This window comes from Rhinolophus sinicus, linkage group LG12, assembly GCF_036562045.2.
Source record: "Rhinolophus sinicus isolate RSC01 linkage group LG12, ASM3656204v1, whole genome shotgun sequence".
NCBI lineage: Eukaryota > Metazoa > Chordata > Mammalia > Chiroptera > Rhinolophidae > Rhinolophus > Rhinolophus sinicus.
In genome coordinates, this window is record NC_133761.1 from 15065438 (window position 1) to 15082945 (window position 17508).

Consider the following 17508-nt stretch of genomic DNA (forward strand, 5'->3'; position numbering starts at 1 on the left):
ATTTGACTTGCTGGAAAATCATGCTCCATGAGTCTGACTTGGTGGAGAGCTGCAGATAGGACAAAAATTTGGAGCATGTGGCACAGCTGATTCAATTGAAGTTGCCCAGAGGGGTCAAGAGCAGTTGGTCACAGGTTGAAGCCAGATGTCTAAGAAGTAGATGGGTCCCAATGAGTCACATGCTGGAGCATTGTAAAAGTCTTGCATAGGTAGATTAAAAGCTTGTCTTGCTAGTATGTAGGCTTCTGAGATGTGTAGATTGCTTTGGTTTTGGTAAGCCACCGCATCTCTTAACTAAAAAGTAGTATGGTCTAGTGTTTCAGAGCCTGGGCTTTGGAGTAAGAAGGAGTTACAGTAGAATTCAAATTGCACTGCTCCACTTAAGAGCCATTTGACATGGTATATGTTATGTGACATCTCCACATCTCAGCCCCCTCAATCTGTAGGATGAGAACACTAGCGCCATCTACACAGTCTGCAGGGGGAAGGGGAATGATGTGTCAGAAGCACATCACAGATGGTCTTGGAAAGCAAGAGAGATAGTTCACCGTTGGGGTGGCATAAGTGACTTCCTTGAAATGTAACAAAAGGAAGATTTTTCCCATCTTCCATTAATATGTATTTGGAGTCTTCCCCTTCCTGGGTTAATATTCTGCTAGAATATAGTAGCTGTTTATTGTTTTTCTTTTTCTTTTTGAGAGTGTAAATGTTAAAATGCAAGGTATATAACCCTTGTGCTATGTTTGGGTATGTTTTTCTCTCTCTCTTCATTCCAATTTGTATTTAAAAAAAAGAAAAAGAGAAAAGAAAGGTGGGGCTCTGAATCTGGGCTCCCAGAAGGTGATAATTTGAATTTTACTGGATTCAGGCCACTGTGGGTTATAATTCTTTATTCCAAAATCTTAGGACATCCTTTACAGAATCACTTATTTTCCCTCTCTTGAATTTTCACATACTGGATTGTGCAATGCAATATATTAAAATTTCGTAGTTCCCAAGTCATCTCATAAATTCTGAAATGACAGTAAAGGTCACTATCAGCCTCCATAGTCTGGGATTCTAACACTTGAATTTTTGTTTTTATGTATTTATTTTAAACATTGATCAAGAAATTTTCCTTGATGGGGGCAGGAAACAAATCTTGGGTGGGGGAGGGATATTTATTGGTTAAAAAAATTCCCTACCTAGCTAGACCCTTTTTGTGTTCTAGTTGCTAGCATTCAGTTTTGACTGATTACATTGTTTACAACTTGTTTTCAGCTTTATTTTGTTTTTCGGTTTGGGTGGTCATTGGCGCTGACATTTTTCTTTCTCATCTCTTGTTGCCAGTACTGTTTTGTCAGTAACATCCAAGGCCACCAGTGGAGACAGAGTGAGGACTGGTGATTATGTACTCAAGTCAGGAGATATATTAGAGAGAGAGAGTTGGAAAATGACATTTTGTAAAAGAGACATGGAACTATATATTCCAGTTATTTACACCACCCCCAGCTGGGAAGGGTTTGAAGCAATCTAGGATTTTTTTTTTTTCCAAAGAATAGATCTTTTTCATAATGATTGTGTAAATAGATTTTTTTTTTTTTTTTTTAAGATTATGGTTACTTCCTTTGTCTTGCTGTTCTTGCTGAATGACTTAAGCTGATAATTGCAATGATGCATTTTCAACCTTCTAGTGCTGCAAGATAATATGACTAAATCAAAGTCTGGTGAAAAGATGATATAAAGAAGCATTTAAACGTTGAAAATCAAGTTAAAAACTTAGAGAGCTCCTTGCATGAAGCTGTTAAAAACGAATTAAAGAGATGCCTGGATATTATCTTTAGTGTCTGTGTTAAGAGTTTAATTCTAAGATTGCCTGAAAATCCTTTTTTCTTTTTTTCCCCTTCCTCATAGGAATGGAAGATGTCACATGTGATAGAACTGAGTTCTTAAGCAATTATCTGACTAATGTGGATGACATTACTTTAGTGCCTGGAACTCTAGGAAGAATTCGATCCAAATTTAGCAATAATGCTAAATGTAAGTCGATTCTTAAAATACTAAGTGGTTAGAGTGGTAATACACTGGAATAGGTAAGGTCTTGTTCTCTGAAGCTTCCCTGAATACCTGGGTAAAAATCCTAGCTCTGCAACTTCTTAGCTAAGTGACCTTGAAGAAGTCATTTAAACTCTAAGTCTCAGTTTTGCATCTGAAAAATGGGAATGATAAGAGCAGCTATCCCGTAGGGTTGTGAACATGAATTTATACCACGTAGAGTGATTCCTGGCACATGGTAGCACTGTATAAATATTTGCTGTTGTTTTTATCATGTAGAAAACACACTTAATTTGAGACATGTGTATAACCATAAACTCTTGTTTATATGAGAAGAACTTTTCAACAAGATGTTCCGGCTAGCTCTTTAGCTGAAGCTAGGGAGTCCATGACAGGGCTGGCAGAGCCACACTCAGACCCTGAATGTTTTTAGGTGTCCAGTTGAAGGGGACGCTTTACCTTTATAAAAGTGATTGACAGAACCCAGGAGGAGAAACTATTAAGCCCTTGTGAAATGGCAGTGTTTTGAACGAGTAGAAATAAACAGGAATAATTTTATCACTTACGTTTTACACACTCAGGTTACAAGATCCCGCTGACAAGAACTTGAATTTATGCTTCAGGGGCTGCCCACCTAGCTTTTGAGAGAGGTCCATATAAAACTATTGGAGACGTGCTGCATTTTGGGGGGGAAATGCTTTAGAGTTTTTAGCCTTGGGAATAAGAAACCATTGGCACCAAGCGTAAAGCTTTGGAAAATTAAGTTTTTCCCCAACTTCGTTCCTGAGTCAACACAAATGGGAAATGTTCCAAGGTCAGCTCCAGGCAACGCTGCAAAGTAAACAAAACATCAGTGTTTCTGCCTTGTCTGTTTGATGTCCCTTCTGTCCTCCATGCCCTTCCTTCTCTGCCCACTCGAGATGGACACCTCCCTTGCCAGAGACAGACTGCTAGTCCCTATGGCACGTCTTGATTTACTTTTGCATTTTAGGGCTTCTGCGAGAAAGCGTTTGTCTATTTTGAAAGGTATGTCAGACATCAGGAAATGTAATGGGGAGTTTATTTTGGGGGGAAGAAACACTTCCCTTGGGCCAATGAAATAATAACTACCAAATAATGAAATATTTCGTACTTTATAAAACACTTTGTGTATGTGATTTCATTTTGTGAAAGACCTTAGATCGGGTGGTGAAGAGCACAGACAGTGGTGCAGGATGTCCGGGTTCAAACCCCGGCTCAGCCAGGTGCTCGCTGGGACTTTGGGGGAGCTGTTCAACACTCTGGGCCTCAGTTTCCTCATCCAGAAAGTAAGGATAGTGGGGAAGAGTAAATGGGGCATTGCATACCACTTTGATTCATGTTTACACATAGTCAAAGCTAGATAAACTTACTTATGGTGATGATGTCTTGGTTCCATCGCTATTTCAGCTAGGTATATACACCATCCTATTTAATCCTCCCAAAAGCCCTGTGTGATACGTGTTATTATCCCCTCTTAGAAACAGAAGAGATCAAGGCTAAAGAGAGAGGTGAAGGAACTAGCTCAGAGTATGACAACTAGTAAGTAAGTGGCAGAGCTAAGATTTAAGCCCAGATTCTCTGATTCTTAACCACTACGCTTGTGCTGGGGACCTCTTACTCTCATGCGTTATGGGAGCTATTAGCATGAGAGGACCAAGCACTTCAGAACTGATGGAGGGGTGTCCCACACATGGACCCAGGCCTTGGTTACTTCCTAGTAGTTCTCTGGGATTGGTCTGAGCACGAGATTGCCCCATGCTCTTTATTACTATTCATTATTGAAGACCATGACATTACTCTCTTTGGTCTTTTTGGAGACTGTGGTGTGTGAGGCCACAGAGTATAGAAGTTCAAAGCATGGCTTGCTCAGAGTGCTGGGGTCCTGGGGTGTCAGCACTCCAGACTTTTAAATGCCCATAGGCTTGGGGAAGATTCTAGCACCTACTTCCCAGAGTTGTTGTGAATGACCAGAGAGAAAGTGCCTGGAAAGCTCTTACCGATAGACCATACACGTGTGTGGACACAATTTGGGTTAACCATTATTGCTACCATTATTACAGTCACACACTGCTTAATGATGGGGATAGGTTCTTAGAAATGTGTCATTAGGCGATTTTGTCCTTGTGTGACCATCACAGGGTGCACTTACATAAGCCTAGAGGGTGTAGCCTAGTACATAGCTGGGCTGTATGGTCTACCTCCGTCATATAGGCGGCCCGTCATTGGCTGAAACATCATTATGCGGCCCAGTTGTACTTATTTTCTTTCCATGAAAATATGCAATTGACATTTAACCCCAACTTAAGTAGAATGAAACCCACGTTTTAGCATTGGGTGGCATAGCTTTAGAACTAAGAGCCTGAAAATCGTCTTCAAATTGTGCGCATTTATACTGGAAGGCAAACGTATTCGTGCATTTTAAACAAATTTATATTTATCAACAAACGTTTATTGAGTGCCTACTATGCACAGGCCCTGGGGATATGGCAGGAAAGGACACAGACATGACCGGCTTCACCGATGTTTATATTCCAGGGAGGGCTGCATCTCCACAGTTGGTATCTCTTCTGAACTCTGCTTTCCTTTTCTGCTGATTCTATAATAACATACTAAAGCAAATTTTTGGAAAAACAAAACAAAATCCAACCAACCTACAATCTCCTCTTTCTCCCCACACCCCCCGAAAGGGGACCTTCAGATAACATAATCCCATCCACAGTTTATACACAACCATTATTTACATAGTTTTGCTTTTAGCTAGGTCAGGGTATTGACTAAAATATCCTTTGTTTGCTGGTAGTGAAAATAAAGGAGGTGCATACATGTGTGTGTCTGCGGCTGGAAGGGGCAGCTACCTACGTAATTAAGACCTATGATCTTACTGAGGTAACAAGACTCCCTTTAGAAGACAGAACTAGGTGGATTAGAGATTCATCTTAAAGTGGATGATAACTTGTTTCAGAGATCTGCAGATAAATAGGAAGTTACACTAAAAGCCCCAAATGCCCAGTTTAGTTCCTGATGTTCAATGCAAATAAACTGAATCCAGGCTCCAGAGACACTGTTTTGGACCATTTGGGGGATTTTAAAGAAGCAACTGACCTAGCCGTATCCTGGTGCTCTTGGAAGGAGGAATTCCCTTCCGGAAGAAGATACGCAGACCCAGCAGGGAAATTTACGATAGGAATTGTTCCACTTATTGAACTGCTTTTCACTGACTGAAATATTAAACACCCCCACACAATTTAACTATATTTTAAACAAAACATTAAAGTGATAGCCCTTTTGGGGGGGGGGGAAGAAAATTGAGCATCTGGCCGCAAAAATGATTTCTCTCAGTGATCACTGTCATCTCTTTTGAAATTGTTCTCCTTCTCTCTTTGAACAGATGACCCTAAAGCCATTATCGCTAATCTCACGGTAAGTACAGCCCTCCCTGGGAGCAGCTTCACGTGCGAATCTCCTGGGTTCGCTCCCCCGTGGGGTGGGGCAGGAGGAACATTTTCCTCATTGCCCTGCTGACCTGTATATCTGTTCCCCTCAGAGCTTTCAAAACTCCTGGCCTGTGGACAGCTGCAGGCTCCCTAATGGTCTTGGCAGCAATACAAACTGACAATATTTGATCTTTCCATTAGTAGTGAAAAGCATTCACTCATGATTAAACAAATCCTTACTCTCTCTGAAGCAGGTCGGCCCACCACCCACCCATCACTCCCCCATCCAGGATAAAGACCTTTTCTAAAAGCCCACGAGGATGTAATCACATAGGCCTGGCTGTGCTGCCTTCTCCCTTCCCCTCCTACCTCCTATCCCGTGACTTGAAACTGTTGGGAAAGGCCCTGGCGCCTGAGTTGTTCTTAGCGATACTCTCGTGAGTCAGGAATGGATCTCACTCCTCTCTGATAACCTTGCATCTCCAGCGTTATCTAATCCTCTTTAACCTATTTGTTTTCAGTTTATATTCTTTGATAGGGCGTAACAAATTCCACTGATTCACTAACCGACCTTTTGTGTGGCTTAAAGCCTCCTTCCATTTTCTAGAGGGAGACAACCTAAGCCTTTCTATAGAAGACAATCCATCTAAAGATCAACTTCCATTTATATTTCAGTGTAAAAAACCAGATCAGCACTTTAAGCCATACATGAAGCAACACCTCCCCAAACGTTTGCACTATGCCAACAACAGAAGAATTGAGGACATCCATTTATTGGTGGACCGCAGATGGCATGTCGCAAGGTAGCTTGGGAGTTGGCTGTCCCTGTTTCTCATCTTCATAACCACCTCTTTGGCAACTGGAGTGCTAGGAGGTCCTCAGCCATCGTAAAGAGAAATCTCTGTTGGAAATCTCACTGCTTCCAACGATTCTGTATACTGGCAAAACAACTAGTGCTGAGACAATACGTCTCTAGTTTCTGGGTTTCAGCATCTCCGAGGCTTTCTGTGGCCTCTCAGTACATCTCTGTGTGTTTCTCTGCCTTTCAGTTTTTTGAATTTACATTCTAGCCTCTATTCTGATTCCTGAGGAAATCAAAAGTGTCCCTGGGACACTGCTTTATAGCACTGAACTGAGTTGGTCTCAGTTGACAGGACTTAGCTTGTAGGAACATTTATAGAGGAGTTCAGAAAATGTTAATCTTAAAACCTCTGTTACTGTGGACATGTTTTATTTGGACTTAAATATTTCAGGTGTTTGCTTTCTTTTAAACTACAAAATATTCCAATATTGAAGAGTCTTTTGTAGAATGTGTCCTCTGGAAGCACTAACCACTTCCAAAGAGTTAATCATTAAAAGTTTATCCATTTCCACACAAACTCGGCAGCAGCCCTTTCCCCCTTACTCTTGTTCTGACTTTCTCCTTTAAAAAAGTGTTGAGAATTAGTCTGTAGTAGTAACTGAACAACTCCTATATACACTCTAGCTGGGGACTTCAATGAGTTTACAAGGGAGAGAAGACAATGAGAAAATGTTCATTGTCTCGGAACTTATATCAACATGGAACACCTGGAGAGATACATGACAAATACCTAAATATCCTGCTGTAATTCTCGGGGGCGGTGGTGGTGGTGGTGGTACATAGAGTTAAATCTGTAGGATTATGAAGAGAGATGAATGAAGCCCAGAAATTATTGAAATCATTTAGAAAAGGCATGGGGAGTCTTCGTGGAAGTTACAAAGATATGACCCAATGTCTTGGCTGACTGTCCTCTGCAGGAACATTTATATATGGGGCAGCTTAGAAGAGAACAAATTTGGTGCAGTTGATAAGTTTGTATGAAGTAAACCTGGTTGTTGAGTAGAAGTTAAATGAAAGATGATGATAGTTGAGCAAATTAGCATAGATCAAAGCAAGACATTTTAATTAGCAGTAACTCTCTTCAACTCTTGCATGGTTGGGTTATTATATGTGTTTTTCTTATTATCCCAAGCTGAAAGTACTTTTCCTAGGGGTGGGAACCCAAATGTTTAATTATTGTCCTCCAAGCACTTCACTGCAGTGCGGCATACCCTGTAGGTACTTAGGGAATATTTGTATTAATAAACATGAAAGATCTTTGGAAAAGTGCTCCATGACACTTAAGCAAAAGGCATCTTCTTGTCACAAGGAAGTTCAAATAGTTTTGATATATAGAGAGCTGTGTTTTCTTTTCCTATTTTTGTATTGAGATATTATTTAGGCTTTTGTTCGATATGTCACAATTACTAAGTTTACCACTCCGTTATACTCTCTAGTTGTATTATACCATAGGTAAATTTGTATGCAAACATTTTTGTAGAATACAGATCTCCATTCATCGATTAAACATGACATATTTTAAAAGTACCTACTATGTGTTTGACATGGAGCCTAGAGAGGGGCATATAGAAGTGAATGGACAAACCATGGTCCTACTGTGGAGAATCTTATAATCGTGGAGCTGAAGCACAGAGGCAGACAACATTACCTGTGATACGTCCTTCATCCGTGCAAGTGCAAGGGACAAAGAAGGCACAGTGACTTCTGTTCAGAGCTCCACATTGGTCCTGGGCTGATTGTCAAAGCAAAGACACTTGGGAGAAATGAACAGCGTCATCTTTGCATCACCACAGGAATAATGCAATTAAAATAGAGATAAATATGCGTGTAAAACCCACTTCTTAGTGATATTTTGTGCACTGAAATGAGCTTTTTATCAGTGATTTCCTGGAAATCCTGACTGATTATACTATTGTTTTGATGTAGGAAACCTTTGGATGTTTATAAGAAGCCATCAGGAAAATGTTTTTTCCAGGGAGACCATGGATTTGATAACAAAGTCAACAGTATGCAGGTCTGATCACAGGACTGGGGATTGAAATTGCGTCTTAGTGATCTCAGGAGGGCTGGGGGCGGTGGTATGAGTGAAGTCACACAGTACTCCTAAACGGGAAGGGTTCCTACTGGACCTTAGCAATGTCTAATTGTTTCTGTTTGCTTATCTTTTGGAAGACTGTTTTTGTAGGTTATGGCCCAACATTTAAGTACAAGACGAAAGTGCCTCCCTTTGAAAACATTGAACTTTACAATGTTATGTGTGGTAAGTCCCATATTTAATAACAACCCCTGAAACACTCTTGAGTTACCATACGAACTTCCTCAATGTCAGCGAAAGAAATGAGGTGTCTTTTTTCTGGGACCACCTCATCTCCTTGCAGAAATTCTGTTGTAACGTGCCCATTGGTTTGAAGGACAGCACATCATTCCCTTCTATGGCTTCTTTGTCTTCCTTCACCCGTTGACTAATGAGGACTTTTCATAGTGTTGCTGTTGGCAGCCTTTGGCTGATCTAACATAGCATTACAGTCTGACACCACTGGTCAGAGAGACCTGGTGAAGCAAGAGTTGCGTACAGAGCTTTCTCCCACCTCCATCTCTCGCATTGCAGCTCAGTTAAAATTTTGCCAGCTTGCATCCTGGCCAGCTATTTATGTGCTCCTAATTATTTTTCTTCCTTGAACTTCTAGTTGCTGAATGAGGACAACTTTTCCTATTTAGTAAGGGAGTGCCAGTCTGGTGGTTAGAGGGGGAGTCTGAAAGTCGGGTCTCCTGGGTTCTTTTCCCATCTTGGCTGCGAGCTCTCCTCTGTCCTGCCTCTCAGCTTAGGCAAGTCACTGTGTGCCTGCTTGGCAACCATTCACTTGCTATGAAATCAGCCTGTTCATTTCACAGTGGCACTTCAAGGCACAGAGCCAAAGCCTCCACTTGTCCCCGGACTTCTGTGGAGTGCATTAGAGGGCAGGCTAGTGGTTGTTTATTGATTATAAGTCTCATTTCAAAATTTGGGATAACAAGTTTCATGGAGAGGCAGGCAAGCAAGACACTGATAGTCTTTGGGTTGTGACTATCATAGATATTGGCAATAATTAGGTAAGGCCCTAGTCCTTCACTCTTTTTTGGGGGGGAACGTGTCTCTGTGTTCAAGCAGTGCACATGCTGTTTCAGAAAGCTGTGGCCAGCCATGGTCAGGCTAGAATGGTTCAGGGAGTAAGAAGGGAGTGCCTACTATCTAAATTTGGTTTTATCCAAATCTGATTTGAGTTCAGAGTTTTCAGACCCTTGGAAGGTGAAGGGTTTTGACTCTCGCCATATCTCATCCAAAGATATTTACAAAGCACCTGGCTTCTTTTTGTTCTTCTCATTAGATCTCCTGGGATTGAAGCCCGCTCCCAATAATGGGACCCATGGAAGTTTGAATCATCTTCTGCGTACCAACACCTTCAGGCCCTCCATACCAGAGGAAGTCACCAGACCCAATTATCCAGGGATTATGTACCTTCAGTCTGATTTTGACCTGGGCTGCACCTGTGATGATAAGGTAGAGCCAAAGGTAGAAATAACCTTTATGTTTATCATGGAGGAGATGGCTGGGTGTAGAGCAGAACTTGCCAGTAGAACTCTCTGTGCTATGTGAATGGACTATATCTGTGCTGTCCAAAATGCTAGCTCCTGGCCAGATGCGGCTTTTGAACACTGGGAACTAAATTTTTAATTTTGTTTCATTTAATTACTTTGTTTTCAAAGAACCCTATGTGGCTTGTGGCTACATATTGGACAGCACAGTTTCTAGAAAACGAAGGGCAAAAAGGAGAATTCATCATGCTATTTTGTGGAGTCAGAATTCCCCACCGAAGACTTTTTTTCTTTTTCTCTTTTTAATCTGGATCAGGTGTCCATCAGTCATGGTCCCAATAGGAAACAGGTGGCCCACACAGAGGAGGTTTTTAAAGAGCGCTTATAGGGGTCGTTTCAAACGTGTTTCAGGAGAGGACTATTAACAAAGGCTGAGTAGAGTAAAGGGATGTCACTGAGAGATGGTGAAGTGCCCTGGCACAGGCAGGGTACCAATCCTAGGCCTGAACAATAAAGGGGGGGAGCAGTGGCCAGAACATGGAGAGAGAGCCATGTAGGAAGGAACGATGGAATTTGGTAGATGGGTGCTAATAAACCACAACCTAATAGGGAGGAAGCTGGGGGAATCAACACCCCTGTTGTCTTTGTCTCCTCAATCCCCTGCGGGAGCCTCCCACGGATGGAGCCCAACAGGAAGTCAGTCTCTCAGGACACAGCGCAGCGTAGGGAAGGGTGCAACATGGGTAGGGGTGGTGGTGCAAATAGAGACTAACCAGCACATTGTGTTTGGACAATTTTTGAATACCAAACAAACTACAAGTGTTAAGCAATAATTTGTTTATTGAATTCTATATCGATCAAAGACCTTTATAGCTGCCAATCAGTGCTTCTGAGAGCAAGAAATGATCAGTGTTACCAAACTGAGTTGATGTGATTCCAACCCAAAGCAAAGAAATCAGTTATTTTTACATGTGTGGTTTTATAATGGGTACATCTGTGCTCTTTCTATTAGACCTCAGAGAAATGGAAACTAGTTCTCCTAGTGCCCCGTCCCCATCCCCTACCGTTTGCTACCTCCCAGAATTCCTAGGGAACCTGGGAGTCACCGTTTTGGAAGCTCACCACTGGAAGAATCCAGTTTGCTCTTCTTTCCCCACCTCTAGTTTTTCTCCTTTCTAGTTTTGCTCCTGACAAAAAAAAAAAAAAATGAGGGTAATTATTCTAACACAGGTAATCCTCAGACCTCAGCTCAAGACGTTGCATTGCCAAAGTCAACAGGAAGTGGTCTTTGAAGTGGATTCCAACTATAACATTAGAGGAGTCCATTAGTTGTATCTTGTTTTTGGAATTACCTTTCTTTTAGACAACGAGAACTATTTTAGATATGGTATCTTCAGCCATATTGGAGGAATTATGGATTATCTTTATTTTGTCTGTGGGTTTCTCCAAAAGACTACTTTCCTATTCTTAAAAAAAAAAATACAGATACACTAAAAAGGTATAGAGACTAATAAAATGATGACCTCAATACGCACATCACAAGAAAGAAAACATTACAGATTCAGTGGAAGTTTCATGTGTACCCTCTCTCTTCCCAATCCTATTTCCTTCCTACCCCAAAGGGAACTAGTATCCTGGATATGGTATGTATAATTGTCATACAGGTCTCTATACTTCTACTTCCTACACATGTAACTCTTAAATGACATATTAATTAATTTTTAGTATAGTTCCCTAAAATAACCTATAGTATAGTTATACATAATATAATTTTTATGTCAATGTTATTAGGCTAGGTATGTCCTGTAATTATTTTGTTCATCATGTTTTTGAGGTATATGCACAATAAAGCATGAAGTTTTAGCTCACTCATTTTTACTGTTAATAGTTAATATTTCATTGAAAAAATATACCATAGTGATTTTATTCATTTTCCTATATGAAAATATTTACTAGTAATTTCTAATTGTTAGCTTCTCCCAACAGTGCTGCAATAGACATTATTGCAAGAGTCTCCTTGTACATATATGCCAGATATGGCTCTCAGATTGAGAAGGGTAGAGTTGCTGAGCCATCACTTTTCAGCTTTGGAAAAAGCAATTTCATAAATTACTTTGGGAATCATTTTAATGTCACTAGAGCTTAATCTGAAATATTGAGGTGCTATTCTGATTAAATTGCATATATGTGCCCACATAATCATCATTACCAGCATGGGAGGTTGGAACCATGAATACGCAGTTTGAAGAAAAGGAAACAAAGTCATGGAGAGATTAAAGAAGGTGACCATTGAGCTACTAGGAAGAGGAACCTAGAATGTCAATTTGAGATGAATTTGTACTTCCGCCACACAGCTTGTAATATTGATAGCGTTTAGGATCTTGTTTTGAATTTAGCAGGCTACTAAGTAGAGACAAATGTACAGAAAAGAACATTTCTGATTTGCTTTCTTTTCTCTCTTTTCTGGTTTTCACACATGAAGAACAAACTGGATGAACTCAACAAACGTCTTCATATCAAAGGGTCCACGGAAGGTAAGGAGTTGATGGAAAAAGCAATCAGATAAGTTTTGTTCTCGAGTTTTCAAAAACTGAAGAGTCTGCTTGTTTACTTCATAGCATAAGCACAATATTTTTTAAAATTAAAGTTTGGATTGCAAAGTGATGTTAATATCCATCTGGCAAAGGGCATGGGTTTATGCTATGTACACAGATGTCAGCTGTGTAATACTCAGAAATATTCCATTACCTTTTTTTTTTTTTCCCAATAGCTTTTAAGCCCTTTGAAAAACAAACATACCGTTTTCTATCGGATGGGTCATAAGCTAAGGTGCTGATGGGAGCTTCTATGAAGGGATTAGAAGTCACAATGATAAATAGTAGCAGCTGGTACCTATACCGTAGCTCACCTACATGGAGAGTCAGTGTATATATGTTGTAGTGGGGAGAGAAACACAGAAGGAACCAAATCAGAACTCCCTATTTACCTAAGGATCATCTTGAGTCCTAACTCAATCTCTCATTTTACGTACAATGACAACATGCATGGTTAGTCAACTTTTGCAAGCTTGTGATGAAAAAGAGTTCTCAGTGATTTGTACCAAGAAAGCTGCATTTCTTGCTCATATTTCAATATGCCGAGTAGGCTAAGCATGGCACTGCCCCATGAATGCTCATTATTCTGGAATCCAGGCAGAAAGAGCAGCCCCTACCTGGGACATGCCCTCTTCACAGCAGAGAGAAAAGAGGAATGGCAGAACCATGCCATGGGTCGCAACACTTCTGCTTTTATGAGGCATTTGTCACTTCCCTTCACAGTTCACTGGCAAAAGCAGGGTACATGAAAACAATGGAGTAGAGAAGCATAGTCTTTCAACAGGGACGCTCCTGTAAGTCGCATGGCAATGGGTGGAAGTATATAATCCTTCACAAAAGGGCTGCCAATAATTATAAGAACAATAATACAATCTATCCCACAAGCTCTTTTTCCTGGTTTTGAAATTCCAGAGAATTAGAAGAAATTAGAAGAGACGGGAAAGGCTCCTATGCAGGTCACTGCAGTAGATGGGATAGCATCTTATAACAGCAAAGGAATGACTGAAAGTATATTAAAAAGTAAATAGAACTGCACTAGAGATGCACATAGTCAAATTCTCCTGAGAGCAATACTTGAGTTATTAGCTTGCATATGGTTCTGTTTATCATATGTGCCGTTTCCAATCTGATTAAATAAAGGTTGAGGAAACCAGTAGATTTTATTTACTTATTTTCCCTCTTTATAAAGATCTTCATCTTTCTTTTTTCCTTTCTGCATTACCACCACTTCTTTTCTCTCTTTGATCAGAGAACACACAGACTTTCTGGCATGTAATTGGATGAACACAGCTTTGAAGATAGGATTTAGTTGATGGAAGGTACACAAGTCCTTCACAAACTCTAGGAGTCATTTGAAATGTTTGACATCTGACCTCTAGTGGACTACAATGTCATCATAATGAGAAAAATTGGAATGTTGCCAGGGACAGGGGCTACGGAGTCTCATGATATGAGTTTTTCAAATATGCAATCACCAAGGCAGAGAAATAATACTGAGATGTTTCTCTTCTAATGAAATAGGTAATTATGATAATTTAATATTGACTCCCAGCTTGTTTTCACGATTCAAGCTCTGGCCCTTCCTGGTACTAAAACATTTCTGTCTGGGGAAAAAAAATTCTACATTTAGTTTGCTGATGGCAGTGTGTTCATCTGACAAAACCAGTCCCAGAACTCAGCGTAAACAGTAGCCTCAAACTTCTGAACATGAAAATAAGAGGCATCTTCTAGGTGAGTCACTGCCTTTTAGAGCTGGAAGGAGCCATAGTTAGTAACGCCATCCATCCATTGCTCTGCTTAGAAAGTGAACATAAGTGTCTTATTTCAAGATGATTTTACATCACCAAAACTTAAAGCTGACATACTTTCATGGAAATGGACTCTCATGGGCATTTGTTGAGCATCTACCCTGGACTGGGAGCTTTCCCAGAAACATCCAGATTTCCCTGAAACATCTGGTTCTGTCAGCTGTGTCACTGATAGTTTCCTAGATACGACTTCACATTGGTAACATAAAATATTAGGGGAGAATCATCGCAGCACATCTCCTTGGTCTGTTCAAGGCCTATTGGGATAGCCTTTAATGATCCAAGGGAGACTTTAAAACTATTACATGAAATAAAAACAATTATATATCATTGTCTTATTTGTGTAAAGCATTTCCTTATTTGGATTCTGGAATGTGTATAAGCCTCAGCATTCTCTCATTTGTCTCTTTCTGTCTCTTGGCCGCTTGGTCTTTGTCTGTCTAAGGATCCTATCTCAGTCATTTCTTTAGCTACAAAGTGACATTTTCTTGGTCAGAGCTCGTTCAGGCCTTTATGGTGTTTCCTGAGTCATAAATCGAGCCTCCCACCTGAAATACCCAACGTCTGCTCCACCAGAGTAGAACCTCTTGAGTTGAGTCACGTGGGTGTGAGTGCACATGTGCATTATGCTAAGAGTAATTGCTTCCCTAAAGTGCTACACAAATGTAAGTTGTATTATTTTTATTCCGAGTTTTTTTAAACACACCTGTAGGTAGCTGATTATTATTATTATTTTTTAGAATAAACCACGTGCTATGTACATTCTGTTTGTGACATTCATGTGTGGCTATTTTAATGTCTTATGCCATAAAAGTACTCATGCATCTATACAAAACACATTTGGAAAAACTGGGCATAACAGTAGGGAAACAACCCAGGGGAATGTGGGAGGTAACAAAAGAGAGGTATATTCAATTAATCTCAGGCAATATTTTTCTATAGCTATCTCAACTGTTATAGAATCAAGTCCCTCACTAAAATGAAGAGGAAAAAGTATATACTCTTCAAAAATAGTGGTCTAGACTGCTTGCTAAAGACATCATATTTCTAGCTGTGTGGTGAATTCTGCATCTTCATTATATGACCATTGTTTCTGAATGATGTGTGCTTAATGTCTTGGCAAATTTACTGTGCAATGAAAACTCATTTCTTTGAGACACTGAATCAGTGGACGAATGAATGAACAAAATGGAAGTTTTAAGTCTCTCATAGCAAGCAATTCTGGCACTACAGTCGGGTATAATTTTCACTGTAAGAATAACTGCACTATTCATTTTCACCTTAGTCTTTCTCTATTTATGTTGCTATAAAAATGTTTCATATTTTCTTAGGTTGACATACACTATTATCTATGTGAAAAAAGGAATTAAAAAATCATTTTAACACCTATATATGTTTGGCTCTTTGTCACACACAATAGAAATTTTGTTTGGATAAGAAAAATGACTTAAATTAACACTAGGAATTCTTGTGAACTTTAAGGCAGAGTCTTGATTATTGCTAGAGAGGGAATCGCCTCTGTAGTTTTTTTCAATTCTGAAATGTTTCGCATTTTTGTTATTTCTGAAGATGTTGTGCTGAAGATGTTAGTTGTTCTATAGGGTTTCTGTGTATGTGCATCTTTGTATGTGTTTTCGGGAAGGAATCAATGCATGGTGTAATTGTTTATGATTTATAGTAAGATTCGCAATGAATTGGATGGATGAGATACTGAATTTTAATAACTTTACTGACCGATATTCCTTGCTGACATTGAAGTAGAGCGTAAACCCTTTACTAAACCACTACAGTTATAACTACAACTACTTTGGGTCAAGACTGGCTTTACATATTTCGCCTCTAAACAGTGCAACATCCCAGTGAAATAGGAGGCTTTGGGATTTAGGTACAGAATCACAGAGCTATAACGAGCTGAGATGAGATTTGACTCTGGTTCTATATGACACTAAAGTTCCTGTGCTTTCCTGTGGAAGTGTTTCTTATTCTAAGGGTTGGAAAAAAGAGAATATGTCAGGAGAGAATCTTGGTACATTCCAGGGTTTGGAAGTTGTTTCTGAAGTTCTAAATGCTTTAATGCAAATTTCAGTCCTCATTTGCTTCTCAACAGGCATGACGCAGGCAGAGCTCATGCCCAGGAGTGGCTGGTCCGTCATTACGATTCACCCTCCATTGGAATAACCCAGCAGTCAGACTGCTTTCAAAACACTAGGAGAAGATTAATGGACCAGGAGAATGGAGGCCTAGATTCTCGGTGTTGCTATGTAGCTGAATTATCGTATACAAATCACAAACCTCCAATTCCTTCTTAGTAAAGTGGAGATGATATTGATTTGCTTAGTCTATCTCTTGGGGTTATATAAGGCACATCACATTAAAAAGCAAATTCTTTAGAGTCATAAAACATGGTATTTTAGAAAAATAAAAACAAGCATTCAACAAGTATTTACCAAGTAGATATGTGCGTGGCATTGTTGCAGCTAGAGATACGGTGGTGAACAAAACAAGTAAAATCCCTGTTCTTATTATTTTATTGTGAGATTTAGCCAGTTGATGAATTCCCACATAGTGTTTTAAGGGTTGAGGTGAGAAAGCACAGAACACTAATAGAATCCCAGAGGAGGTTGCCATGGCAGTAAATGACAGTAGGCAAAGGAGAAGAAAGGATGTAGGCAAAAGAAAGACCTTGGGTAGAGATTTTGTGGTAAAATGTAGGGGCATTTTATTGTGGGAATGAACATTTTTAACAAAACAAAGAGGGGAGATTTTCATGTGGCTCTCAAGTCAGCCAGCTAATCTGTGGGAGTATGAATCAGGAAGCTGAGGAGGGAAAAGAAACACAAACTCAAGTCTGGATGACCAAATTTTGGAAGACGAAAAGAATGAGTCCTGTGGAAGTCCACACCACTTAAAAAGATTTGCCTCACAGTGTTTTGCCAAATGTGGTATCTGGAGGAGAACCTTGGCATGTACCCAAAATGCCAGCGACTATTGTAAACAGGGACCTGGGGTGTAGGATGCAGGCTCTGTCTGGAATTCCATGGAGTAGGAACCTAATCTGGGAAGACATGGACTGTGCTGGTTCCATATCAGGAAGTCAGGACAAACATATTTTCAAAGCAGAGGCTCCCAGTCTTGTCTGGAAATGAAGAGCTTATGGGTTCAAAGACTGAGATTCAGGTACA

At 40.1% G+C, this 17508-nt stretch overlaps 1 protein-coding gene across 11 annotated transcripts in view; it reads left to right on the plus strand.

The window, feature by feature from the left end:
• ENPP2 (ectonucleotide pyrophosphatase/phosphodiesterase 2) overlaps positions 1-17508 on the plus strand; it is a 99070-nt gene that overhangs the window by 66827 nt on the left and 14735 nt on the right. For 6 of the 11 annotated variants that reach the window (XM_019715275.2, XM_019715585.2, XM_074317110.1 and 3 more), the window contains exons 13-19: positions 1894-2019; positions 5444-5475; positions 6165-6292; positions 8278-8365; positions 8524-8611; positions 9717-9901; positions 12407-12458. In XM_019715275.2, coding sequence (XP_019570834.1) covers positions 1894-2019; positions 5444-5475; positions 6165-6292; positions 8278-8365; positions 8524-8611; positions 9717-9901; positions 12407-12458 — 699 coding nt within the window. The remainder of the gene's footprint in view (positions 1-1893; positions 2020-5443; positions 5476-6164; positions 6293-8277; positions 8366-8523; positions 8612-9716; positions 9902-12406; positions 12459-17508) is intronic. The other 5 variants (XM_019715356.2, XM_019715666.2, XM_074317109.1 and 2 more) reach the window with 1 other exon arrangement.